This window comes from Panthera onca, chromosome E2 (genome assembly GCF_046562875.1).
Source record: "Panthera onca isolate mPanOnc1 chromosome E2, mPanOnc1 haplotype 2, whole genome shotgun sequence".
Taxonomy (NCBI): Eukaryota; Metazoa; Chordata; class Mammalia; order Carnivora; family Felidae; genus Panthera; species Panthera onca.
In genome coordinates, this window is record NC_138353.1 from 15,488,053 (window position 1) to 15,515,920 (window position 27,868).

General features: G+C 46.0%; 1 protein-coding gene across 1 annotated transcript; it reads right to left on the minus strand.

The window, feature by feature from the left end:
- On the minus strand, nucleotides 1-27,829 carry SPINT2 (serine peptidase inhibitor, Kunitz type 2). Its single transcript, XM_060650981.3, has 7 exons — nucleotides 27,321-27,829; nucleotides 7,406-7,576; nucleotides 4,468-4,527; nucleotides 3,119-3,172; nucleotides 2,413-2,574; nucleotides 2,060-2,098; nucleotides 1-673 (listed from the first exon to the last, which is right to left on the minus strand). The coding sequence occupies exons 1-7, from the start codon at nucleotides 27,424-27,426 to the stop codon at nucleotides 507-509; spliced, it is 759 nt and encodes a 252-aa protein (XP_060506964.1). The 5' UTR covers nucleotides 27,427-27,829; the 3' UTR covers nucleotides 1-506.
- Between the last annotated feature and the right edge of the window lie 39 nt (nucleotides 27,830-27,868).

Genomic DNA, 27,868 nt, shown 5'->3' on the forward strand with positions numbered 1-27,868 from the left:
TGAAATTTAAGGGAAGGCCCTTTTTATTAAGCTTGTACATTTTATTCTCTTCCTTTCAGAAGCCTAATAAAAAAAAATTTGTTACTGCTTACTTAAAAAACACACACACACACAAATCAAAAAACAAAGAAAACTATTAAAACATTACTTCTGTGATGAGAAAAGACACTACAGGATTCAAGGTAAGCAAAGAAAACTAATACCTGGGGCAAAGAACTAAACTGAAGAGCAGCCGACTCTGGTTTGGGGCCAGACCACTTGCAACATGAGACAGAACCCACCTCTGAGAGGGTTTTCGAAGCAGACCCAGCCGGGAGACCAGGAAGCAGCCCTCTTACCTTCTGGAGAAATAAAGAGACCCGAAGCCCTAATGATCGCACAAATACAAACCAATCACTCTACTTTAAAAAGCACACACACATTCTGCACTTGTCTCCCCTCCCTTCCCAGGTTCTCTTCATCAACAGGGAGACCCGAGGAAGGGCGGCTTCTTGCTGGCAGGGCATTCACAGGACGTAGGTGTTCTTCACCAGCTGCTCCTTGTCGTCCCCGGAGCTCCAGACGGTGCGGAGGGTGCGCTCCTGGTTCCTCCGTGCCACCCGGATCAGGCAGACCACGGAGGCCCCCAGCAGGACAATCAGGACCATCACAAACAGCCCCACCAGGACCACCACTGGGGAGGAGAAAAAGGCCTCAGAACCGGCAGGATGAGAAGGACCACAGCCAGAGCAGGGCAGCACACAGCTCACGAAGGGTAAGGACTGGCAGCCCTTCTGCCAGACCCCCTGTGACTCCCACCTGGGAGGGTGTGGACAACTGGCACTGCCCGCCAGGGGAGTCCTCAAGGAATCTCTAGTGTCTGGAGAAGCAGGTTACTGAAAAAAGGAAGCGTCGTGCTATGTGCACACAGAGTGGGTATTTGTGTTCTCTCTGAACAAGGAAACCCCACTTCAACTCTGTATTTTCCTACCACCTCTCAGGGCAACCCATACAGGAGTCCCAAGCCAAAAACTGTGTACCATGATGTAAAAAGCACACACCTCTGGCAAGTGTGTGAACATAAAACCCCAAGGTTTTGTGTTCACACAGCACACTGACCAGCTGGAGAAAGATGTGGCCCTGCAGGTGGCTGGGGTGGTTGGTTGCCTATGGAATGAAGTAAGGGTGGAGGCAAGGGCGTATTCGGAGCGGGGCCGGGAGGGGACCCTCGTGCTAATTGCCCAGGTAAATTTAACAGTGGTTGCTCCACTGCAGTCTCACTGGTCATCGAAGATGCTTTTTTTCAGGTGGGGCCCCACCTAAAGAATGTGGCCTTCTGTGACAGCTCCCTGGCTCCCTCTCCCCTTCTGGCTACAGAACTGACAGGGGCAATTCTTTCTCTACCCCCAACCTTCCAAACCCGGGCTGTTTTCTGCACCCCCGCGCCTGGCAAACCAGATTCTAGCTTCGCTCCTCCTCTAAAACAGAGCAGACATGCAGGCCAGGTCAGGGCTCCTTAACAGGGAAATAGGTGGAAAGAGGTCAAACCAGTGTAGCAGGTCCTTTGCGCAGACACCACCATCCGTGACTCAAGCTCACAATCAGAAACAAAAGTGAGAGGAGGCCAGGTGTCTTGTCAGACCAGACTGCTTGGGGACAATAGCATTGGCCCTACCTCGCTCTGCCCACACACAGCAAGGGTTCTGCGGCTTCCTGTCACCAGTGACCAGCTCAGTACACCCCACAGCGGCAAAGTTCCCTCCAAACCTGGAGCCAGTCTCAGGCCCACGTGCAGCAGACCCCACAAGTCTTACAATAATAGTAGGACTTGTCCTCCAGTCACCCTGGGGCTGCTTGGGCGGAGACCGCCTCCCTTCAGCCCCCATTTATTACACTGCATAGTGGGACAAACATCCACCATATGTTCCAAGCTGCCTGACCATTCTTGTGCAGAAACATGACTCTCAACCAAAAAAGGTGTTTACAGTGAAGGATTACATGTGAAGACAACAAGAGCCTGCAAAAATACAGCTGAGCTTGGTCAGGGAAAGCAGGTGGAGGAGGGCCAGAGGCTTCTTACCTTTAGTGCCATGGGGTAGGACAGGATACAACTGCTTGCCTAGAAGAGAATACACAACCCTCAGGTCAGCTCACAGCCCTCCCCACCAGAGCTGCCAGCAACTAGGTGCGCCCAGGAGGCTCTTTCTGAGGGGTTTCTTCCAGCTCTTTTGAGGGCCTTGCCACCCTGGTGGGGGCTTAGGACATGTCTGTGCAACAGCCAGGCCCAAAGCCCACCTGTTCCCCACAAGTGCGCCAGAGAATGGCAGAGTCCAACGGACAGCATTTCCAAGGCCTTCCTTTTAGGGATGGGGAAATGGACCAGTGGCCTCATCCACCCACCGTTTCTTGGCTTTAGGAATCAGCCGGGCTCACCAAAGCAGTGGTGCATGCACTCCTCCTTGGACAGATAGCTGTTTTTATTGCCCCGGCACCCTCCGTAGATGAAGTTGTCACAAGAGTTCTTCTCCACATCAAAGTACCAGCGTGGGAAGGACGCACGGCAAGGCCCAGTGACTGCTTTGGCAGTGCAGTATTCTGAGAGCGACACAATCCAAGGAGTACAGATTAGCAGGGCCCAGACGTGAAACAAAGCTGGAATGCTCCAGAGCAGTCACACTGCTGCCAACAGAGAAACAACTCTCTGCTAAAGGAACTTATAAATTACAGACGTGGCCAGCCTGGCCCAACTGACACTCCTCCATGTTTTCAGATATCTTTCTCTTTACAGCCGGACTCTGTTGCTATAGAGATCACTCTAAGTCGGGCACTGTTCTTGGTCTCAAAGAGATCTGTCGTAGGGGACTCAGAGGCAGAGCTACAGTGATCTGCCCACAGCCATGCAGGTGGTGAGAGGCAGAGCCTCACGCCATATCGCCTCTCTAAAGTCAAGCTCCCGCCTACATGCTGTGGCGCATCCACTTCCTGCAGGCCTGGGGCATCCTTGTGGGTTCTACCACCTGGAAAAGGTCAGGAAGCTCTGCTCTACAACTTCTGTAGTGGAAATACTCAAGTGTGTCTCAATTCCCAACGAAGTAAGAAAACATGTTTTTTCCCCATAAATATTTTTTAAAAGTTATACCTTCGTAGTTGAAAATGTCACTGGCGAGGTCATCAGAATCCTGCCTTCTGGGAACTAAAACACAAACATCCAGATCAGGGAGGCTGGGCTGGACATAGGACACATAGCCTGGCTGGGGCTGAGTCTACAGGGCCCACTGAGGGAGCACGACACGCTGGCACCCAGCAGGAATGGAGCCCCCTCCACGGTCAGGTCTGTCACCTCCCACTCCTAACGGGCTCTACAACACACACCGGAATGAATGCTGGATGGAGAGGCCTGCCTTATGCCTCAGGGTTACTATGGAAACTAATCCCAGCCACAATTTGTGGGGCGATGAGGAAGATGGTCTTGTTCATTCATTCTCTGACATAGGGAGGCCCCTCCTTCTCCTGGGATATTTTCTTCTGAAATAGGATGGAAACCAGAGTTATCAAGCCAGTGCCTGAGATTCTGGATGACCTTGGAGACCTTTCTGTAAATAAACAGTGAACCCAGACAAAGCAATGGCTGGGACAGTCACAGGATTCCTGGCTTAGCAAAACTGGAGAGGGACTCTAACAAGCCAGCCAACCACTGAACTAATAAATGCTCACTCACACGTGAGCACCGATGTCAGAACCAGAGGGCCAAAGCCAAGGCTGCAATCAGTGCATAGCTACTGGCCCCGGGAGCTGTCCTCAAATGGGGCGGGTGGGGGGCACAGATTCCCTCCCTCCACAGCAAGTCTTGCCCAGCAGAGCCCATTGCCTGGGAACTGGCCTTCAAGAAAGCTGGGTTGGACTTGCCAGTGCATCTGGACCACTCACCCCAGGCTCCCGATACATGCAGAGTCCTTTAAGCATAAAGGAGGAATGGGGCAGCTGCTGTCAGCGCTACAAAGCAAGCTAACACAAAGCTCAGGATCAAGGACTGCAGTGGGAATGGAGGCGGGGATGGCAGAAGACAGAGGACTCAGCACAGGAGGGAGACAGCAAGGAGAACAGAGAACAAAGGAGACAGATCAGGGAAGGAGAGGTGGGGTGGGGCAGTGAAGGCAGCACAGCAGGCAGAGGCCAGCTCAGAGAGAAGGAAGGGGCCTGAGCTGTAGGCAACAGCAACATCCACAGTCCCTTGTCCTGTAGGAAGAAGCAGAGGCCAACCCAGAAGCAATGTAGAACCCCGTGGCCCTCTTGCCCGTTGGACAATGTGAACTTCCAGCATAAGGATGCCAGAAAGGAGCCAAAAGCTGGCAGCCCAGGCAGAAGCCCTGTTTGCCAATTCTGGATAAACAGACCAGGAGGCGGAAGCCCTTGTACTGCTCCCAAATTACAAATGTCCTCGTGGTCCAGAGAGTCCTCATCATATCCTCGGTTGTTTTAAGAACCTACCACTTGGGACAGAGGAATCTGCTCCATTCCTGCTGGTGGCCAGATCGTCGATGGTGTTCTCTACAAGGGAACAAACAACATGGTGAGAAAGTGCACCTCAAGACTGCCTGGTGAAACAAAACAAAGAGAGTCCCTGAGCAGCCATGGTCCCATGCACCTCTCACAGTGACTCCCATTTCTCCTTTATGTGGGCCCTTTGATGTACATGCTGGACCACAAGCCTGCTAGAACTTTGGAAATAAGGAACCAAGACTGCCCTTGTGGGTGAAACTTTAAGATCAACTCCCTGGGAATCAGAGCAAAGATGTATGAAGTGACTTCTAAAAAGACAGAATGGCCTCCGAGACCAAATAATCTGTTTAACTGCATTAACTCACCTAATGAATTAAAAAAGTGAGTACATAGGGGCGCCAGAGTGGCTCAGTTGGTTGGGTATCCGACTTCGGCTCAGGTCGTGATCTCGCGGTCTGTGGGTTCGAGCCCCGTGTCAGGCTCTGTGCTAACAGCTCAGAGCCTACAGCCTGCTTTGATGTGTCTCCTGTTCTCTCTGCCCCCTCGCCCCCGCCTTTCAAAAATGAATATTAAAAAAAAAAGTTAAAAAAAAAGTGAGACAGTGTGAAATGTATTTAATGCCACTGTACATTTAAAAAATGGTTATAACGGGGGGTCCCTGGGTGGCTCAGTTGGTTAAGCATCCAACATCGGCTCAGGTCATGATCTCATGGTTTATGGATTTGATCCCCACATCAGGCTGTGAGCTGTCAGCACAGAGCCTGGAGCCTGCTTCAGATTCTGTGTCTCCCTCTCTCTGTGCCCCTCCCTGCCTTGTATGCGCGCTCTCTCTCTCTCTCTCTCTCTCTCAAAAATAAATAAACTTTAAAAAAAAATTTTAAAAATGGTTGTAACGGTAAATGTTATGGTACGTATGTTTTATCTCACACATACACACCAAGTTATGGGGGGAGGGGTGGAGAGGCTAGCCCGCTAAGGAAGTACAAGGAAGTGTGGGCAGGGTCCAGGAGGGACAGAACCTGGCTCCTCTGCCTCCCCGCTGGTCCCTGCAGACCTTGTGCGGAGGCGCGGGGCCGGCCTAACCTGATGCCATTGAACATTCACATCACAAACCAGCTCCCCTTGTTCTGCCTCTGTCCACATCAAGCAACCTCCTGGGAATCTGCCTGAGAGGCTCGCCTACATGGACTACAGGTGCAGCAGGCACAGAGACCCAAGTGTCTGGTCCCCAGGGTAGTTCTGGTTCTCATTATAAATTAATAAGCTGACATTCTCATTTGGCTTCCCATAGAGGTTAGCCGCCTGGGAGAGAATATGCTGGCAAAAGACCCCGTGACTAGTTGCCCTGGCTGCTCCAGCTCTCCTCACGAGACTCAATGAAAGACTCACGAGAGAGTGCTTCAACAACACATGCAGTGGAGCCACACTCAGGTGCCAACAAATGAGCTTTCTGGGCCCTCAGACTCCGGCCCACCTCTAGGGAGACAGCTGTCTGCCTTCTCCAGCAAACACAACCACCCATGACCCCTCATGGCAACATCCTGAGTGCCCACTGTTCACTGCCTGTGTTCTTAAAACTTCCAACTGTTTTCCTGAAAAAGTAAAGAGAAACTAGAACAGGCAGGTACAATTGCGACAGTCAACTCTTGACAGAAAAGGCAGCAAAAATATTTCCCTTTAATTCCTGTTCCCATACCTGTCACAGCTGACCACAAAAAAATATAATAAATGGTATTCTCCTCAGTCACCATCTGGTAAGGTTGCCAGTTGCTCCCAAAAGGTGAGGGACTAGCCTGTATGATCCAAAAGCAATACCCAGCCCTCAGCCATCCAAATACTTGTTGAGTGTCTGCTGGGCAGCGGCACACAAAGATCAGTAAATGGTTCCTGGAGGCACTCGGTCACTGTGGACTTGTGTGCTCAAGCACGATGTTTTGAACCTCAGGCCACAGCCAAGGCCACTGTTGTTTCCCCCTCTTTATACACAACTTTAATAAGCGTATCTGACTTCTGAATGGCTCTCAAAGCCAAGAGAGATTATAGCCAGTGAGTGAGGAGACATGAAACCCAACAAGGATGCAGGACCTGCCTCTGGCCCAAGGCGCACAGGCTGGCGGCATGTGGGAGTACTGAGGGCACCGGTGCGTCCTCACAGAATCCTGATCCAGGGCCTGAGCAGTGATGCCGAGCCATCAAGAAAGGATGAGAAAAGTCACGTAACAACGTTAGGGAGATCGCCGATGACGTTTTATAGGCTAGCCAAATCCTCAGGTCTCTAGAGCACTTGGAAGGGATCAAACCCCAGAGGACCAATGTCTCACTGCCACAGCCCTCAAGGAGGCCCTCACGGCTCAGTTCGGAGCCAGTACCCTCTGCTGTGGGGCTTTAGGTTCTTATTTAAACTATGAGGCTCTCAAAGTCAACATTCTCTTGACTCCACTGAGTCCCTCCCAGGTAAGGGCTGGGAGAAGGACAGATTCCAGAAGTCTGTTCTGCTTTTAATCTGACTCACAACTTGGCTGGCTGGGTAAGCTCCTCAAGGCATTTGCCCCAGAGGTAAAAATAACCCAAATGCCCAGGGAGCAAGGAGGGCAACCTGTCTGAGTGGCCCTGGAGGACTCTCCTATGCCAGGCCTGGTGGGGGACTTACACTCAGCAGTGGGAGAAGGGAAGTCGGGGAGAAGAGGTGGTCATGTCCCCCTCCCCCAGCTCGAGCCTGTGGCCTACTCTCCTTCTGGGAAGAGGAGGGAGAGTACTGCTGTGAAACCACTATGTGGGCGACCTTCAAACTGGGCCTTTCTTCTGCTTTTTAAAAACATCCCCCAGGTTTAGCTGTGAAGAACTAGCAAAATGCAAAAGGCATCCACAACCCAAGTTAATAAATGGTCTCTAAGTTACGCCCTTTCCCCAAGGACCACTGTCTTACCTGTGACACCAGCACATTTCTTAAGACACTCCTCCTTGGTCAAGTAATTATTGTTATTCCCTTCACAGCCACCATACACAAACTGCTGGCAGGATCCATCAGTGACATTGTACCACCACCTAGGGAAGGAGGCCCGGCATCTTCCCACTATCTTCGAAACTCGACAGAATTCTAAAACACAAAGCAGAGAGACCAGTTGGATTCATAGGGCAATCCTGCCAACGGAGAACATGCACAGACCTGTAAGAGGAGGCCCGCTGTTTCCCAGAGCCCAGGATCCAGCACAGATTCTCCGTGAGTCGTGAGTGGTTTGTAAAGTGTTGCCATTAGGCTTAGTGATTCCTTCCTTGCACAGGAAAGAAACACATTACCTAATAACAAAGACACCAACCCACCCAACTTAACTATACTTCAGTTGCACGTTGATTTTGTCCCTGCCTCAACTTATTAAAGACACACGAGGGGCGCCTGGGTGGCTCAATCGGTTGGGCGTCCGACCTCGGCTCAGGTCGTGATCTCACGGCTCTGTGAGCTCAAGCCCCGCATCGGGCTCTGTGCTGACACCTCAGAGCCTGGAGCCTGCTGCAGATTCTGTGTCTCCTTCTCTCTCTGCCCCCGCTCCGCTTGCTCACTCTCTCTGTCTCAAAATAAACAAACACTAAAAAAAAAATTAAAAAAAAAAAAATTAAGACACACGACATCCAATGTAGAAATATGGGTTTCAGGGACACCTGGGTGGCTCAGTCGGTTGGGCGTCTGACTTTCGCTCAGGTCATGATCTTGAGATTCGTGAGTTCAAGTCCCACATCAGGCTCTGTGCTAACAGCTCAGAGCCTGGAACCTGCTAAGGATTCTGTGTCTCCCTCTCTCTCTGCCCCTCCCCTGCTTGTTCTCTTCTTTCTCTCTCAAAAATAAACATTAAAAAAAGATTAAAAAAAAAAAAAGAAATATAGCTTTCAAAGGCAAAAGAACATATCACACTTCAGGATCCTTCCGGGTATGTGCCCATCACACCAGGCATCAAGGGGGAACTTAGCACTGAAAGACCAGAGCCGGCAAGGTGAGGTCAGGAAGGACCTGGACCTGTCTTAACCTTCCTTATCCACTGTTTGCCCAAGTCAGCCACTTCACACTGAAATTTCCACACAAGCCTCAGAAGGAAGCTGCTAACCCTTGTCCCAACTCCAAAGGCAGCTGAGGGCACTCCTCCGTTCCAACACTTATAATGGCTCCCATCTGAGCATTCCAAGAGGGGCATGGGTTTCAAGGTGCCCCCAAATCTGACCCCACTCTAGTACAAAGGAAACAAACAAAAATGTCACAGAATTCCAGCCAGCTACATATACCTCCAAAAGACCTAGATATCTGCTTTCTCTTAAAAAGACAGAGGGGCGCCTGGGTGGCTCAGTCGGTTGAGCGTACGACTTCAGCTCAGGTCACGATCTCACAGCTCATGAGTTCGAGCCCCGTGTCAGGCTCTGTGCTGACAGCTCAGAGCCTGGAGTCCACATCGGATTCTGTGTCTCCCTCTCTCTCTGCCCCTAACCCACTCGCATTCTGTCTCTATCTCTCTCAAAAATAAAAACAAACATTTAAAAAAAAAAAAGAGAGAGAGATAAGCAAGTGCTGGAGGTCTCCTGCACCAAAATGAGCCTTTCTCCTGGAGGAGTCAGGAGGATGGAAAGCAAGTTGAAAAGGGAGTGAGCTGACAATGTGATCCAATGTCTGCCCAGTACCACCTATCATCTTTCTGGGATCATGAGTCCAAACCACCTCTCCTACTCCTTGGCCTCCACCCGTCTGTCTTCTGGCAGAAGGGCATTCCAATCTGCAGGGTGTTCAATTAACATCTCAAATAAGTTATAAGCTGTCATTTACTCTCCTCTAATTGTTTTCATGTTTGTTAGGTTTACTTCACTAACTAGGGGACAGCTTTCAAAAGCAGAGGGCAAGATCTTGTTTTTCCCCAAAATATGTCTTACGTCTAATGGGCGTGAAACCAAATGTTCGACAAAACATCTATGGATAAAAAAGGGTGTAGTACTGGGCAAAACAAACACCTCAAGGAACTCCCACACACACCAATAAATCACAGGTAACTAGTACAGCAGAAAAAGCATATTCTGAAGAAATTTTCTGTTAATTTGAAAGCAACCATCCATTAAAACACCAATTAAAAAGTACCTTATCTGGACACTTCATACGAGTAGAATCTTATAAATGTACAGAAAAGGCAAATCAAGAGAAACAGGAAGTAGATTAGTGTCTGCCTGGTGCTGGGGGATTGGGGGATGGTGATGACTGCAAATGGGCACAAGGATCTTTTGGGGATGATGGAAATATTCTAAAATTAATTTGTGGAGATGATTGTACACTCTGTAAATATACTAAAAATCACTGGATTGTATGCTTAAAATAACTGATTTTATGGCATGTAGATACTTTAATAAGGCAGTTAAAAAAATTAGGGGCACCTCCCGTCCGTAACACATCAACCAGAATCGGCGGATTGTGCACCTGGAGCAGATACTTTTGCTAACATGCCAAAGATCACAAAACATACACAATCAAGGCACCTGGGTGGCTCAGTTGGTTGAGCATCTGGCTCTTGATTTCAGCTCAGGTCATGATCTCACAGTTCCGTGAGTTTGAGCCCCGTGTCAGGGTCTGCACAGATGGCCTGGAGCCTGCTTGGGATTCTCTCTCTCCCTCTCTCTCTGCCAGCTCGCTGTCTCTCAAAAACAAAACAAACAAAAAACCATACACAGTCAACAAAGGCCCAAGGAAAATACGATAGGAAAAGGGTTCTCTGGTGTACGATCCACTCAACCCCCGTGGCTGTCAAATGTCTGAGGCGGCACTGCTATGAACAAGACAAGATGGACAAGAGCCACAGGATCCACTTATGAACCACAACTGAAAACAACATCAAGGCAGGGAGGACCCAACTGCTACAGAAGAAGCAACAGCCTATCCAGTACCCTGCCAAGCTGAGCACCCTGGAGATCACTGACTGCTTTGTGTCCTTGCTTCTTGAGCAGTTTCAGGGACAGTCTTTTTAACAAAAAACCCAAGGGAGGAATTGCACACTTTGTTTTTAATATTACTTATTTTTATTTTTGAGAGAAAGAGTACAAGCCACAGTGAGGGGTAGAGGGAGAGGAAGGGAAGGGGGGGGGGGGGGGAGAGAGAGAGAGAGAGAGAGAGAGAGAGAGAGAGAGAGAGAGAGAGAATATCTCAAGCAGGCTCCACGCTCAGCACAGAGCCCAACTCGGAGCTCAATCCCACAACCTTGGGATCATGCCCTGAGCTGAAATCAAGAGTCAGATGTTCAACTGAGCCACCCTGGTGCCCCAGGAACTGCATACTTTAAATGGGTGAACTGTATAGTAGGTAAATTACATCTCAGTTAAAACAAAAACATGACACAATGTCGAACAAAGCTCAAGGCAGCCAGGTGGGAACCACCAGACACCATAACAGAGAATGCAACGGGGAGACCACTGTATCAAGGGTGGGAATTCGGTAGCTTTTCCTAAGCAAGGGAGCCGGATACACACTCTGTGCAGGTAGAGAAGGCTGAGTGTATAAAGAAGAAAGAAAAGCCTATCTAGGGATGGATAGTAGTTACCTTGGTGAAGTCCGCACTGCCCAGAATCTGGCCCTTATTTTTGTAAACTCACACGCTTACTCTTAGTGCCCCAGCTGATGAGATGCAGGGACGGTGATCCTTGCTAGCAAAGCACACAAGAGGATGCTGACGAACTGTCAAGCAGGTTGGATATATATATGAACCAGCATACCACCTCGGAAAGCAAGCTGAAATGGAGCATGTCACTTGGAGTCAGAGTAAGGAAAAGTCTACAGCAGAATTCCTATGAACATCCTTCTCCATCAGGATCTACCAGGCAGGCCAGAACCACACAGTAGACAACTCAGGACACACTCGGTCAAGAAAACACAGTCAAGATGTGCCTCTGTGACACTTCCTTTCCTGACTGCTGATACTGACTGCTGCTTCTTTCTGACTGGAACATTCTTTCTGTAGATGTGATGGTCCCTTCCTAACAAATCTTGCAAGGCTGAGAGGCCATTATGTCCCAGACAGCTGCTCACATCTGCTCTTAATGACCACATATTGACTTCATAGTTTAAGTTTCAGAAAACAGCCTTATTTTTAGGTTCCCTGGGTGGGGTAAGAGGGGATTTGGGGGGGGGGGGGGGACTTCACTTTTTCCTTTGCACAGGCGAATTCAGAAATGTATCTTTATTAAGAGAAAACTTGGGACTAAAAATACAGTAAGCCTGTAAAGACAGAATGTGGACAATTACTGAAGCTGAACGATAGTCCACGTGGGCTCACAGAACTGCTTTCACCCAGGGGCGCCTGGGTGGCTCAGTCTGTTAAGCATCTGACTTCATCTCAGGTCATGATCTCTGGTTGGTGAGTTCAAGCCCCACGTTGGGCTCTGTGCTGACAGCTCAGAGCCTGGAGCCTGCTCCAGATTCTCTGTCTCCCTCTCTCTCTGCCCCTTCCCCGCTCACACACTGTTTCTCTCTCTCTCAAAAATAAACATTAAAAAAAACTATAAATAAATAAAAAGAACTGTTTTCACTATTGTTGTATACATTTGAAAATTTCTTAATAAAAACAGCTTCTCTTTTTTTACACAAATTTCATTAGAGTAGAAGAGCTCAAAGTAGCAGATTAGTTGGCTGAAGCTAGGTTCAATAAAGATGAAATTTAACCACACCCTACTGTGTCAAGACAGATCCTTTGTTTGAGTATGAAAGTACCCTGTCAAATGGAGAAAATTCTCATTTTGTCACATGCTTCTACTAACTCAACTGCTTTTAAGCCTCTATGATATAAATTTTTATTCACTAGGCTTAAGAAGTGAACTCATGAAAAAGAATTTTGGGGGGTGCCTGGGTGGCTGTTGGTTAGGTGCCAACTCTTGATTTTGGCTCAGGTTTGTGGAATCGGGCCTGGGTCGGGCTCCATACTGACAGCATGGGGCCTGCTTGGGATTCTCTCTCTCCTCTCTCTATGCCTCTGCCCCCCACCTCCTGCTCATGTGCATGCTCTCTAAATAAATAAATAAATAAATAAATAAATAAATAAATAAATATTTAATTTTGTTTGTTTTAAAGGAGGCAATGTTCTTTTAGGAAGCACAGGTCATACATTCTCCACTCCCTTTCATTGTTCTCCAAAAGGCTTGTACAAAAAGCCAGAAATACTTTAGTATGTAACATGGCTTCCATGACTTATCATCTTCCTTTAAAAAAAAAAAAAATTACTTTTAATTAAAGTACTGTACCTTGGTAGATCCAGGTTAAAATAAAAATGAACCAAAATGGGGGTGCCTGGCTGGCTAAGTTGATGGAACATGCAATTCTTGGGGTTATGACTTCAAGCCCCAAGTTTGTTGTAGAGATTACTTAACAGCTCAAGTCATGATCTCGTGGTTCAGGGGATAGAGCCCCACATCAGGTTGTGCTGCCAGCACAGAGCCTGCTTGAGACTCTCTCTCCCCTTCTCTCTGCCCCTCCCCAGCTCGCACTATCAAAAAGTAACAAACAAGTCTTAAAAAAAAAAAAAAAGGAAAAAGGAATGTAGAGCTTTACTTATTTTTTGAAACCCCACCTATTGCCTTCACTAAGCATTATGCCAGGCACATTATGTACACTATTTTTAATAGTGGTCCAATCAGAGCCTGAGTATTAACATAACCACCCCTCAGATGGACAGAAAGAAAAAGCCACTATAGTAACAGGCAGTGGGGAAAACATGAAACTGAAGTTGCCTAAAAGCCAAAACATTCCTCAGGGCCTTCATCACAATCTGAGGGCTCAAAAGGCCAGGCCCTTTGCTGGGCCTGTTTACAGTCACACTTAATGACAAGGTCACAGACAGCACCACTGGTCAAGGCTGAGAGGAACCTGGTAGGACAAACTTTCAGGAAGTTATTCCCTAATAAATATTACTATTTAATAAAAAATAGTAATAAATATTAGTAATAAAAATTACTATTAAGAGATGACAAAACAATATATTGGTCTTAGAATAGCACTGGAAAACAATCATGAAAAATGCCTCAGGTCCTATTTGTACACTCACAAATTCTAGTGGAAAATGAAATACATCCTGTAAGTTTTCAAAATGCAGAGTAAGAAAAATGGAAAAAAGCTGCAGAGCACCAAATGTGTATCTACTTGCTTCAGCATATGTAAAAATGGAATTCCTGTCTTTAGGAACTAGTTAACATTCTCTTGGAAAAGCATCAGAAATGGTTAAAAATCACATATTATCTGAAATATGAACCTAAATTACCAAACCCTGGCAGGCATTTTGAACATTGGCTATTATAAAATTGCCAAACAGCCTGGTCTTTGCCATGAAAAACAGGTTCCTCTGGTTCTAAAGTCACTAGAGCTTTAACCAAGACAACAAACCAAAGGCTCAGACACCTTCACTCCATGTGCAATGGGCTGGAATAACCTGCTGTCACCTGCTAACAAGGACATCATAGGAATTTTAGGCTCCCAGGCACTACCAATTTCATTTAACTCTACAGGCTTAAGACAGTATCTAATTCTCCAAAAATGTATAGTTGTAGCTGTGCCTACTCTAAAAAAATTAAGTTAATAAACCATTCAAATATCCTGAAAACCGGAGAACATACCATAACACAAGTATATCTACTTCTCAGCGTTAACAAATTCTAACCTTTGTATACCCCTTACTTCAATCCCACCTTCTCTCTCTCCCCTGAATAAACAACTGCCTTGAACTTGGTGTTTTCTTTTATTCATGTGTTTATACACAGATTAAGTTTACTTCTAAAACAAGCAAAAAGAACTTTCCTAGGAGTCTAGCCTTTGACAGGCTTTTTACTCCCATGGGTGCTACGGACTAAAGAACCCTGACTTCTTTATTTTTATTTATTTTTTAAATCTACATCCAAGTTAGTTAGCATATAGTGCAATAATGATTTCAGGAGTAGATTCCAGTGATTCATCCCCTATGTATGACACCCAGTGCTCATCCCAACAAGTGTCCTCCCTGATGCCCCTTGCCCACTTAGCCCATCCCTCCACCCACAACCCCTCCAGCAACCATCAGTTTGTTCTCTATATTTAAGAGTCTCTTATGTTTTGTCCCCCTCCCTGTTTTTATATTATTTTTGGTTCCGTTCCCTTATGTCCATCTGTTGTTTATATTATTTTTTTTTAATTTTTAAGAGAGAGAGACAGAGTGCTACCAGGGGAGGGGCAGAGAGAGAGAGAAGGAGAGAGAGACACAGAGTCTGAAGCAAACTCCAGGTTCTGAGCTGTCAGCACAGAGCCCAATGTGGGGCTTAAACTCACAAGCCGTGAGATCATGACCTTAGCTGAAGTCGGACACTTAACCGACTGAGCCACCCAAATGCCCATTTGCTGATAGCGCTGCTATAAACATTAGAGTGCACGCGTCCCTTCGAAACAGCACACATGTATTTTGATTTGTATTTCCCTGATGATGAGTGATGTTGAGCATCTTTTCATGTGTCTGTTAGCTATCCGGATGCCTTCTTTGGAAAAGTGTCTACTCCTGTCTTTTGCCCATTTCTTCACTGGATTATTTGTTTTTTGGGTGTTGAGTTTGAAAGTTCTTTATAGATTTTGGATACTAACCCTTTATCTGATATTTCATTTGCAAATACCTTCTCCCATTCCATCAGTTGCCTTTTAGTTTTGCTGACTGTTTCCTTTGCTGTGCAGGTTTTTACATTGACGAGATCACAATAGTTCACTTTTGCTTTTGTTTCCCTTGCCTCTGGAAACATGTTAAGAAGTTGCTGCGGCTGAGAACAAAGAAGTTTTTGCCTGCTTTTTCCTCTAGGATTTTGATGGTTTTCTGTCTTATGTTTAGGTCTTTCATTCATTTTGAGTTTATTTTTGTGTATGGTGTAAGAAAGTGGTCCAGGTTCATTCTTCTGTATGTTGCTGTCCAGTTTTCCCAACAACATTTGCTGAACAGACTGTCTTTATTCCATTGGATATTCTTTCCTGCTTTGTCAAAGATTAGTTGGCCATACATTTGTGGGTCCATTTCTGGGTTCTCTATTCTGTTCCACTGATCGAAGTGTCTGTTTTTGTGCCAGTACCATACTGTCTTGATAATTACAGCTTTGTCTTACATCTTGAAGTTGGGAATTGTGATGCCTCCAGCTTTGTGAACAACCCTGACTTCTTGCTTCACTGTTATGCCTGAGACCAGGCCAAAAAGCCTGGGATCATCTCACAAGCCTGAAGTCACTCATAAAATGGTCCTTTTCCTCCCACCCATCTGTTTATCTAGAGCAAAGCTCAGAAAACATTTTTTATACCTGGCCAAATAGTGAACACAGCCAGTACTTGCTTTGCATGAAAGTATGGAAACCAACTTCATGACCTTTAAACTTGTTTGTCAAAACATTAAAAATTGTGGGTTAAAAATGTATAGAATGAACAGTAAAATTAATATTTACTTAGTACAATGTGGCTAAAACATTAGAAACTTGAGAATTAAAGTGTTTAAATTTCTTTGCAAAAAAAAAAAAAAAATTACCAAGAGTAGCTTGAACAGTGCTTGTGATGGTCTTTAGTCCTATAACTTCTGATAATGGAGCAAGCATCGTTTCAATTAGTCTTAGTGAACTGTCACACATCTTTCTAGGTTTGGATCAGCTCCCAACATTTTATCCTTTCTCTTTCAATATCACAACTGCTCTGAGAGGTGCTTTACTTTTTGTGGGTATTTTTTTGCCAGTGGTACTTCCACTGGAACATCATTGTTTTTGTCACCACTTTCCTTGTTTCTGTTGATACTTGGACCCTCACTAGGCTTCTCTGGCTGCACATCCAGTCTTCCAAATCAAGGCAGTTTCAACATTCCCAAAGTAAGCGAGTTCTTCTATCACTCCGCTTATGCTCCATTGGAATTTTTTGTTTTTCATTTTTTTAATGTTTATTTATTTTTGAGAGAGAGAGAGACCAAGTATGAGCCAGGGAGGAGCAGAGAGAGAGGCACACACAGAATCCAAAGCAGGCTCCAGGCTCCAAGCTGTCAGCACAAGCCCGATGCGGGGCTCGAACTTATGAACTCGTGAACGGTGAGATCATGACCTCAGCTGAAGTCGGACGCTCAACTGACTGAGTCACCCAGGTGCCCCTGTTCCACTGGAATTTTGCTTCCAGCATTACCACTTTTTCTCTTTGTTGCACTTTTCATCTTTTTTGGTCAATTCCCTTTATTGATTAACCACAGGTTAATCAACTGTAACACGGGTTTATTACTAGGAAACAAGGAGGCAAGAAAACCACATGATTTGCTGTGTGTGTAAACTGAGTAACAGATATACAGTGATCAATCACCATGCATATATGTCATTTACATAGTGATCTGTGACCGAAGAGCTGAAACTTGTACTTTATCCAAGTACCCAGAGTTAATATACTTGGTAACTAAAATCCGTGCGTGCCAAAAACCATGCAAAACAGGGATTGCCTTTATTTCAGACTTTGTGGGTCACAATCTGTTCTAACTACTCAACTGCAGCATTGTAGCATGAAGGCAGCCTTCGACAAACATGTAAATGAATGACCATGGCTGTCATTTCAGTAAAACCTTATTTATGGGCACTAAAATTTTATTTCATGTAACTTTTACTGATTCTTGATTTTTTCAAACATTAAAAAATGTAAATAGCTCTTAGGCCATACGCAGGCAGCAACCATGATACAGTTTAATCTCTTCTTTAGAGAGTGTTTATAAAAACACCCAGTTCAGATTTTCCACCCTGTCATTATAGAACTCAGCAAGCCTTATACGTGCAGTCAGAAGCTATCAAATAGACTCCTAGGGTTCACATTTCTTATAACAACACTGACCATGCATTCCTCAGGTTTTTCCTTTGCCAAGAACACTGTAGCATACCCTCCCATTGCTAAAAACAGCACTACTCTTTCCATTAAAGCAACTTAAAATTCTAAAGACAATGATGAAAGAGAAATTACCTGTTATAATAATTCTCAGACATTTGAAAATCTTATTTTACACACAAAAAATAAGAGCACAGTTCACTCCTCAGTATCAAAAAGCAAAGAAAGCAATCAAGAGTCATTTAATCCAAGTGTTTCAAACAACAGGGGCAACGGTTACCACATTCCCAGAGGGCTTGGTGTTCACAGACCTACAACAGCTGAAAATTCACCATCAAGACATCTTATTTGTTCTGGTTAAGTAACTTGTAAGACATGCACATAACAGCGCTGTTAAAGACAGGCAAATATGTGTGTGCTGGTATAGAAAAATGTCTAAGACTGAGGAGAAAAACAGGAGAATGGTTTATGTATTGTAATTGCTTTCTAAACTTTTAATTTAGACACGTGTATGAATTTACCTTTAAGGAAAGGAACTGAAGGAGGGAGAGAGACTTTTCCAGTTTTTTCCATCCAGAATACACAGTGTGAGTATTCTAATCTTGTGAATACATTACTTTTTGTTGTTGTTGTTGTTAAGGGTCAGCAGTGTTTTTTTCAGGATAGTGGAATATGGTCCCTGCTGTGTAAAATTTTCAGTTAAAGGGGCACCTGGGTGGCTCAGTCTGTAAAGCATCCGACTTTGGCTCAGGTCATGATCTCATGGCTTGTGAGTTTGAGCCCCACGTTGGGCTCTGTGCTGACAGCTCAGAGCCTGGAGCCTGCTTCCGATTCTGTGTTCCTCTCTAGTTCTGCCCCTCCCCTGCTCGTGTGTGCGCGGGCGCTCTCTCTCTCTCAAGAATAAAACATTTTTAAAAATTAAAACAAATAAAACAAAATAAAAATTTTGGTTAAAAAATTTTAAACTACATGAGAAATAAAATTGAATGTGCTAAATTCCTTAGGATCTTGAGCAGTATGAAGCAACAAGTGTTTGGTGAATAGCTATTGTATGTAAACAGGGTCACCATACAATGTACCCTCCAGATGAGGACATTTTTCAGAATGAAAGGGGGCATTCTTAATAGTCACTCTGTGACATAAAGTGGCATAAATTGGAACCCTCCAAGGTAAACTGGGCTGAGTAGTCATCCCTAGAAAGCATTGACTGAGGATGCGGTCTTTTGCCCTTCAGGGGTTTATAATTAGAACAAGGCTCGCTTGGGCAGAAAAACAAAAGTCAAAAAAATCACATAACATAAAATATTTCAATCACATTACAAGCCCTGAAATTCAAAGGGCTTGTAAGCCAACACAAGGTACAAAGGAAATGACCAAAGGTTCTGGTATGGGAAGTGACACATATGAAAGTCATTTGGAAAAAGTGTGTAGGACAGATCCTCATTCTGGTAAAGGATCTATGTGTGGAGGGATCCCTGGCTGCCATTATTATCCACTGTCTTACCTAACGCAGTCTTTCTAACCTCCCTGTTTTTTTCCTCATTCATAACATGGGAACAACAGTACATTCAATAAACACATACTAACCTAACAATAAAGCTGGAAAATGTATAAACCCCATATTCTTTTTTTTTTTTGAGAGAGAGCCTGTGTGTAAGCAGGAGAGAGGGACAGAGGTGGGGAGGGGAGAAGGGGAGGGAGAGGGAGAGAGAGGAAGAGAATCCCAAGCGTCTGCTTGGATCCTCAGTGAGGAGCCCAACCCCACAACCCTGGGATTATGACCTGAGACGAAATCATGAGTTGGATGCTCAACCAACTAAGCCACCCAGGCGCCCCTAAACCCGTATTCTTTAATTCAGCAAGCCACATGTTCACTGATTTAGGCCTGGCTGGTTTAAAAAAAAAAAAAATCCTGCAGATTTTAGAAGCTTGGAATATATAAATGGAAGAATCTTGGGGGGCTCAGGAAGATAAAGCAAAGCTCTGATTGTGAATCCAGTGTAGCTGTGACATAGTAAGAGATAGATTTGGTCACTGCCCCCCACCCCCCGCCCCCCCAACCGCACCTTCAGACACAGAGGTTTCTAAAATCCTTGTGGTTTCTTGAGTGCTAGGAGCACCTTTGTTCTAATAATTGGTCTTTGACCTGGGTTCCTAACACAAGAGTTAAGAGCCTGGTAATCTCTGGAGTGATAATGAGATGACTGGTGGCTGGGGGGCCCCTATATAGCTTCTGGATGGGGGCTGGTTTTCAGAAAGACAAAGGCAAGATTGAAGGGTTGGAACTTTCAGCCCCACCCTCATCCTCTAGGAAGAGGAGGTGAAAGGGAGTTTGAGTTAATCAATCATGCCCACAGGATGAAGCTTCAGTAAAAAAACCCTAACTGAAGGGGTTAGGAGAGATGGGTTGGTGAACACATCATGTACCAGGAGGGTGGCTCACCCTGAACTCCATGAGGACAGAAGCTTCTGTGCTGGGGACCCTCCCCAGACCCTTTACTCCAGATCTTCATCTGGCCATTCATCTGTATGTAAATGTATCCTGGAGTTCTGTGACCCATTGTAGCAAATTACTGAACCCAAAGGGGTTGTGGGAACCCTTGATTTATAGCAAGTAGGTCGGAAGTACAGGTGACAACTTAGGACTTTCAATTGAAGATGGGGGAGGGGGCAGTCTTGTGGGACTGAGCTGGTAATCTTCGGGGTCTGTGCTAACTCCAGGGAGTCGGTGTCAGAAGTGAGTTAAATAGGTGTTCACTTAGAACTGGAAAACTGCTTGATGTGGAAAAGCCCATTCATCTGGTGTCAGAAATACTCTGCAGAAAACAGGAGAGTTTTCTCTTTAAAATCCATTTCGTTTAGGGTAAAACTAAGAATGTGAGCAAGAGAACTATCTTGAGGACATTATAAATATAACTCAGCCCAAGATGAAGTGAGGGTCTCTCTGTGTGATTTACACATGTTCTGGATATAGTTAGTATAAAAGTGTTTTTCGGCAAATTTGTTAGCAAAAAGTCCCCTTTTGTGACATCTAGACTTGTATCGCCTGGTCTGGAATACACTATTAATCTTGAGGCTGCTTTGACAGCAACTTGTCTGGGAAAGGGCATTCACTCACTGAAACTTGAATTCACTGGTTAGCAGTAAAGTAAGGAGGCTCAGTCAGTTTCTCCTCCATAGGCTCCACTGAGATACATTCTGCGGGTGCGGATGGATGCAGTTCTTAACAACTCAAATGGGAGGAATATCTTTGACACACCGACTAAAAACATAAACAGTGTTAAAGATTAAAGGAGTTTTGTATTCCATTATAAGCACAAAGCTTTGAATAAGTAGTAGATATTATATTTTTATGAAGGCCAGACCAATAAAGGGACAGTGGGAATGAAGATAAAAAAGAATGACACAGTTCACTAAAAAGTCCAACCGAATATGATGACTGATGCGACCCAGGGATAAGGAAGACCAGAAGTACCACCTCAAGCTGGAGTTGATCAAACCAACTCAACCATCATCACTCCTCCCTTTGTTTCTCTGCTGTGTGACCATTTCCATGCTTAAAGTGACACCATCCCTTATCTGCACCCATAGTAAGACAATGGCAAACTATCACATGGATCAAAGTCCTGCAACTGCACATTACTGGAGATTAAGAGTTCAGAGCCTGGGGAAAATAAAAACACAAATGCCCTGGTTACCCATTTGGACCTTCAAGTATCTTTTCACCAAGGAACGAGAGAATTTTAAAAGTTCTGTGTAAGTGGAGAAGTACTGAATATCAGAGATGAACTCTTGGCTGTTTTAATTCTACCATGCCAAATTCCAAAGTTGACATTTATTCTGTGACCAGCCTTATTTGAAAGTGATCTATAAATCCACGTATTTTGGTTAGCTGGGCAGGTTCTATATACTTAAGTGCTTCTGTTTTCAGTACAGAAAACTACCCATCTCCTCTAGGTTTGGGTGCCTGGAAGTTGTCATTATTAGGATAAGTAATTCAGAAACTTCAAATTAACTGCTAGGTATTTATAAGGAAAGAACATTTACAATGACAAACCCAACTTAAATTATAAGACTCATAAAATCTTGTTTTAGATATAAAATCTTGGCATTTTAGATATAACATTTTGATACATAAGTTTACATTTTATAAACACCAACACCATGCAAACCACCATTCCTACCCACTGTCACCTCATATTCATCACTCAAACAAGACTATAAATTCTACCCTTACCTAAATCTGTAACTAGAATCACAGTAGCCCATCTGAATAACTTGGAAGGAAAGTTTCAATGTCTTTAATGGGTGGGACTCCCTGTTAATTCACATTCAGGGAGGGGCACCTGGGTGGTTCAGTCGGTTAAGCATCCAACTTCAGCTCAGGTCATGATCTCACAGTTTGCGAGTTTGAGCCCCACATCGGGCTCTGTGCTGAGAGCTCGGAGCCTGGAGCCTGCTTTGGATTCTGTGTCTCCCTCTCTCTCTGCTCGTCCCCTGCTCATGCTCTCTGTCTGTCTCTCTCTCAAAAATAAATAAACATTAAAAAAAATTTTTTTTAATTCACATTCAGGAATTCTTAACATTTTCTGAATAGTGGTCCATTTTCACATATTGATCAAAACTAATAAATCCTCTCCTTAGAACAGTGTTTCTCGATTTTTTTCCATTATCACCCCCTAAAGACCTTTTTAGAAATGTTTCCCTAATCACCCCATTAAATTTCAATACCACGGACATACTGTATACTTATTTATGTGCAGTGGCCATTTGAAAGGTCACTATTGATAAAATCTAGTATTTTTTCACCTGCTTAAGGGCATGCTCTAGACTCTAAATGGCAGACGTAAAGACACACACAAAATATGACCTATGAACTCAAGGACTTCAGAAGCCATGGACCCAGGACCCTTTTGGTGAGATCCATCTCAAACACTAGTGTGTAAAGCAGCTTAAATTCTTGCCCTCATCTCAAAAATGGATTTCTAATAATGGAAAATGTACTTCAAATAATTTCAAAGTTACCGGGACTCAGCATCCATGTTCCAGCGTTCCTTTTCAGTTTTCAAAAGATCTTGTCAGAAACAACACGTGAAAGGACATTGTGACCAGGACTGCACAAAGACACCCATAATCCTCATGCTAATACTTCTGGGGTCATCTGTGAAATCTGCCTTAGTCATGTCACCAGTAGGCCACCGGGCTTCCTGGGGTTGATGAAGTCATTTCAGTGTGACCCCTCCAGGCTTCTCTCCCCTCTCACATGAATCACGGGCTACCTCACCACTCAGCTAGCCTCGGTCTAGCCTCAGCACGTAGCAGAGGCTCGGCTTCCAGGCCAACTACCTCAAGACAAGCCTGAGAGTTGCAATGACTTTGGGGATAGGTGAAATGAGGAGCGCTCCAGGAGCCAGGTGAAAGAGAAGTTTGCTTTCTCTATCACAGGCCAAGCTCTCAAATGCTGACCAGAGCAAAGGAATGTTTCTGGTGGAAAGGGGCTGCGTTGCCCTCAGTGGACCTGAAAGTAAGGCCCTCATTGTCTTTAGAGACTGTTATCATTTGTATCTCAAAGGCCATGTTTTCAATACTAAGACACACCAAACCACATCTTACTGTTCTTACAGTACTTGTCACCACATATATATTCACTGTTTGTTTGTTTACTGTATTGTCCTCCTCTCCGAGGTAGGTGCCATGGATCAGGAGGTCATTTGTTTTGTTCAGTGCTATTTCCAGCGCCTGAAATTACTGTACCTGGCACTTGGTAGGTGTTCAATAAATACGTCTTGAATAAATCAATGAATAAATATTTCAGACTGTCCTGGAACCAAACTGTCTCGACAGCAAGCAAAACAAGTGCTTCTTCTGTGAAGGGCAAAAACACAAGACGCTACTTGGGAGAACCCTCAGCTGATCACCAACACCAACTGCACGTTAGCTCTCATCTGTCAGATCTCCAACCACTCAGTTTACAACCATCCGTGGGGGTGAAGAGAAGAGAAAGGAGTGGTGACTAATAACATGCTTACTGGAGAAGTGCTGGAAAGTTTGTCCATTCAGTCAAAGTTCTGGGGGAACTGTAATTAACCCAAGAGGTTGATGGAAACTGAAGATCACTTGAAAGTGCAGTGGAGGCTCTCAAATGAAGGCTGCTGTACTTTTCTCTAGTGGAAATTCCCAAGAACAATCAACAAAGGACTATGAGCCCAGTAACCATTAATGTGAGTTCTGATGCCCACGTTCAGGCATAAAGTCACTGGCAGCAGGAACTACATTTAAACTTCCCAAAGGAATTGCTGAGGTTCTATTCTGAAAAGGAATACACAGTTGACTTTCCTCTTTATGATTTTCTTAATAACATTTTCTTTTCTCTAGGTTACTTTATTCTAAGAATACGGTATTTAATACATATACAAAATATGTGTTAATTAACTGCTTATATTATTGATAAGTCAACAGCAGGCTATTAGTAGGTTAAGTTTTGGGGGAACTAATCAAAAGTTCCATGTGGATTTTCAACTGTACCCTGTGCTGGTCAAGGGCCAAATGTATTATCTGCCCTTGTACTGATCAAAATTAAAATTACGTATTTTGGGGCACTCCAAGTAACAGGATTTATCACCTAGGACGATATTTAAAAAATCACACACATATGTGCCCACCTGATAAGGGCTTTTCCCTTGCTAACAGCGATGATACACACACACATACCACACTGTACAATTTATAAGGAGCTGTTATTTTTTTTTACCTCCATTTACTAAGTGGGGCACATATTTTCTTTAATATTTATTTTTATGTATTTTTGAGAGAGAGAGAAACAGTGAGTGAGGGAGGGGCAGAGAGGGAGAATCCCAAGCAGGCTCTGCACTGTCAGCCTGATGCAGGGTTCAAACCGTGAGATCATGAGCAAAAACCAAGAGCCAAAATCAAGAGTCATACACTTAACCAACTGAGCCACCCAGGCGCCCCTAATTGGGCATATTCTTAAGATGGGGGGCGTGGTGTCACAACTCAAATGCTTAGAGATACAGTGGGCAGGCCAAGTGCATAAAGACTGAGGGAGAGTAGTCTATGCCCTTTCCAAAGGAGCACTATAGGTGCTATGTGGGAACACTGACCTGGTGCTGCTCATCTTCACATTTTTCAGGCAGAGCCCCAAGACAAATTTTTCCATAAAAAATTCCCCAGTTCTACAAACTATACAAGTCACATAAAGCCTGTTTGAGGCCTCTTGGGAATGAACAGTTTATAATCTGTGTGTTTTCCACGGCAGACTGGCACTCTCCCTGAATGCTAGAAACACCCAGAGCAGCACCAGCTCTTCCCCACCTCCATCAGCAGAGGTCTGGAGTCAGGACACTGTCTAGCCTGCAAGTGTCACTACATCCCATGCCCCTTCCTATCCGCCCTCCAACACCCAGCACCTGCTCAACATTGTCAGTCTTGAAACCACATGACACTCCTATCACCTGCTTATCACATCAGCCACAGACTCCTGAATTACCCCCCTTGTCCCCATACATCCTGTTTTGTTCCCATCTCTCTTCTCCCTAACTCCCGGGGTTTCCAGGACTTAGCAACTACTGTAAGCAAAAATCTTTCATTTCCTCAATCTTCTTTCTCAACATTCTCGTCACTTTCTTACTCTAACCAAACTCCGCTCTCCCCTGAGGACATGCCTTCTCTTGTGCCCTTCCAAGAGAGTAGGGCTCCTTGCTCCTGGAACTGCTTCTACACCATTCTCCTCCTGCCCTCTCAAACCCTAGCCATTAATCTCATCATTAAAATAGATTATACCCCACCCTGTGTATCACCTGCTAACTGAGATCACTACTCCTCACTTCATGACTTCAGCTCTCAGTTCACGGTCTTCCATGCTGCCTCTCATTCTCAGTGATTTCCACACCCAGGTAGGTGACCCTCGAACCATCCTGGCCTCATACTCATCTACTGGCACCTATGCAGTTGCAAGTGGCTGGAGAAACACCTCGCTCTGAGTGGAAGACCTTGCTGCCTGAGAAAAATCAAAGCAATCAGAGGAAAGCGGGGTGGGGAATCAAAACTACCTCCTGCCTCAAATTAAACTATCTGAAAGCTTTCAAACAAACAGAACTTCAGATAAGCAAGGTCGTTAGTTCACACAGCCAGACAGCAGTACTTGTGAAAGGTCAGGAGGTCCAGCCGTCTACAGCAACCAGAAAGGCCACTGGGAAAAGAGAAGGCGTGACTCTGTCAATTACTATTGTGTGACCTGAGGCAAGACCTGTAACTTCACCACCAAACCAGGTTGTTTCAAGGATTAAACAACACACGGGAGCTCAGAGTAAGCAAGAGGTTAACCCTAAACTCAGTTTTGAGAAAATCCAGGCCAGGTAACTGGAAGGTACATCCTAACATAATCACATCACTGAAAAAAGTCCAGGAGTACTGTCAAATTCTAGTTCAGGTTGCAAGAATGATCAACGCTTGTATTCTTGATTCCTTAACCTACGGACTTAATCCTCTCCCACCAACCCGTGATATCCCCGTTAGCTCATTTTTCCTGCCTCCAGTGTAGGGACATTAACAGTCTTCTGAAGTCACCACAGGTGATGACTTGGTGTGCACACATCCTTTCTCTCCTTCCACCCAAAATGCTGGCCTATAAAGCCCCCTGGCTCCTCCCGACTTCTCCCACCTCATATCCTCCTCCAATTATCTCCCCACCCCCCCCCACCCCACCCCCGCTCCAGCTATGATGGTTCTCTGTCTTTTCCTTGAATACCCCCAGGCTTGCCCCCCACCTCAAAGCCTTTGTACTCCATCACCTCCAACTGGACTCTCATCCACAAGGTTCTTATGTGGCTGCTGCCTCCTCATTCTTGTTAGGGCTCAAGATGTCACCCTCCTCAGAGAGACGTCCCCTGACCACCTGAGCTGAGCAGCCCCCATCATCTTACATCATCCTGTTGTGTACTTCACCTTGTTCATTTACTTCTTAGTAACTTAATACTGCGGTGGCTGCTCTTTATCTAAATGTTTACCTACTCACTGTCTCGGTCCCCCCCCCCCCCCAACTAAAATATAAGCTCTCCAAGTGCAGGGACCTGGCTTGTTGGAAGTTACAAATGTGCCACTGGTGCCAGCACCATCCCTGACATATAGCAGGGGCTCAATAAGTTTTGCTGAATCAATGAATTCCTCTTTCAAAAGTGTCTCCCACCCCCCCCCCCCCCAAAGCCTGGCTGTCCTTGTCTGAAGCAGTTGAGATTATAACACTTGTTCAAAAAGACGTTTCAGGCCAAACTTCCGTAAAATGTAGAGGTTTAACATTGGGCCTTGTTCTCCGCCAGCTTCTAAGGACCAGTTTCACAAACCCAACCCCAGCTTCTCAATGCCAATACTCTTCTTATACCAAAGGGCCCCAGTCTTGCACCCTGGTAACGTTTCTCCCCTCCAACATTTTTGCTTTGCTTCTCCTTCCTTTGAAACACCTTTCTTTTTGGAGGCGCTCTACTGCAAATTTCTCCGGAGGCTGTCGTCCAATATCCAAAGAGGTGGGCGAGGGGGCTTTTTGTCAGAGGCTAAAACTGCGTCACCTAATCCAACCCCCTCTCAGGCTTGGCCTCCCTGGGCTTTTCTGGGCCATGGAACTTTCCTCTGACAGGAAGTGGCTGGTCTTCTGTTGAGCCTCTCACCCTTTTCCTGTTGGCCAGTGCCACTCCTTCTTGGTCACTAGCCCTAGTCTCCTCCCTCACCCGCAGGAAACTTTACCAACCCGGGCTCCGCCGCTCGTCCTCACTCCCAAAGGCTCCCAAACCTCTTCCCCAGACTCAATCTCCCGCAGCCGGCTCCACCACGCCCCCGCTCCACCAGGTCGCCCCCAATTTCCTCTCCCACCAATTCGCCCTGATCATACCTCACCCAAGGCCCTTCGCACCCCAACGCAGCCGCCAGACCCTAATGTCCCACCCTCGGCCTCTCTGCCTCCCGCTCCTCCCAGGAGACCCTCCCGGGCCCTCACCGTGGACGCTACGTTCTCCGTCGGCCGCCTCAGCCCCGAAAAGGAGCAGCGAGGCCAGCAGGGCGAGGAGCACCCCGCACCGCCTTGGCCCACACAGCTGCGCCATGACGGGCTCCACCCGGCAGCGCAGGCGAAGCCTCAAGCGGCTGGCCGTTAGGGTCTCGCGATCAGGTGCGGGAAGACCCTTGCCGCGCACGCGCACTGGGGAGCCTCGTGTTCAGGTGCTGGCGCTCCCAGAGGGTCTGCGAGGTGCCGCCCTGGCGCTCCCGCCGGAGTCTCGGGGACTACCCCTTGTCGGACCTTCGGTGCGCGGACGGTCTGTCCGCTACGCCCACGACGCTTCAGCCCGCCTCTCTCTCGTTCCTTGCCTCCGGCGACCCTTCGCCGACTCTCCCACCGTTCAGACCCCCACCACACCCACAAGCGCTCGGTGGGCGGTAGAGCCAATGGCGGGCGCCTCGAAGCAGCTCCCGAAGGTGGCCGGCCGGGGAGGGGGCGGGGCGCACCTGGCGAGGCGGAGCACGCAGAGCGCAGGCGCAGGGAGCAGG

What these genes read in the sequence shown, in the direction of transcription:
- SPINT2 (XM_060650981.3), bottom strand. Translation starts at nt 27,426, where the DNA reads ATGGCGCAGCTGTGTGGGCCAAGGCGGTGCGGGGTGCTCCTCGCCCTG. An exon ending in CGGAGAACGTAGCGTCCACG is followed by an intron (nt 7,577 to 27,320) that starts GTGAGGGCCCGG and finishes TTTGTGTTTTAG; the next exon opens with AATTCTGTCGAGTTTCGAAG. An exon ending in TGACATTTTCAACTACGAAG is followed by an intron (nt 2,575 to 3,118) that starts GTATAACTTTTA and finishes TGTCGCTCTCAG; the next exon opens with AATACTGCACTGCCAAAGCA.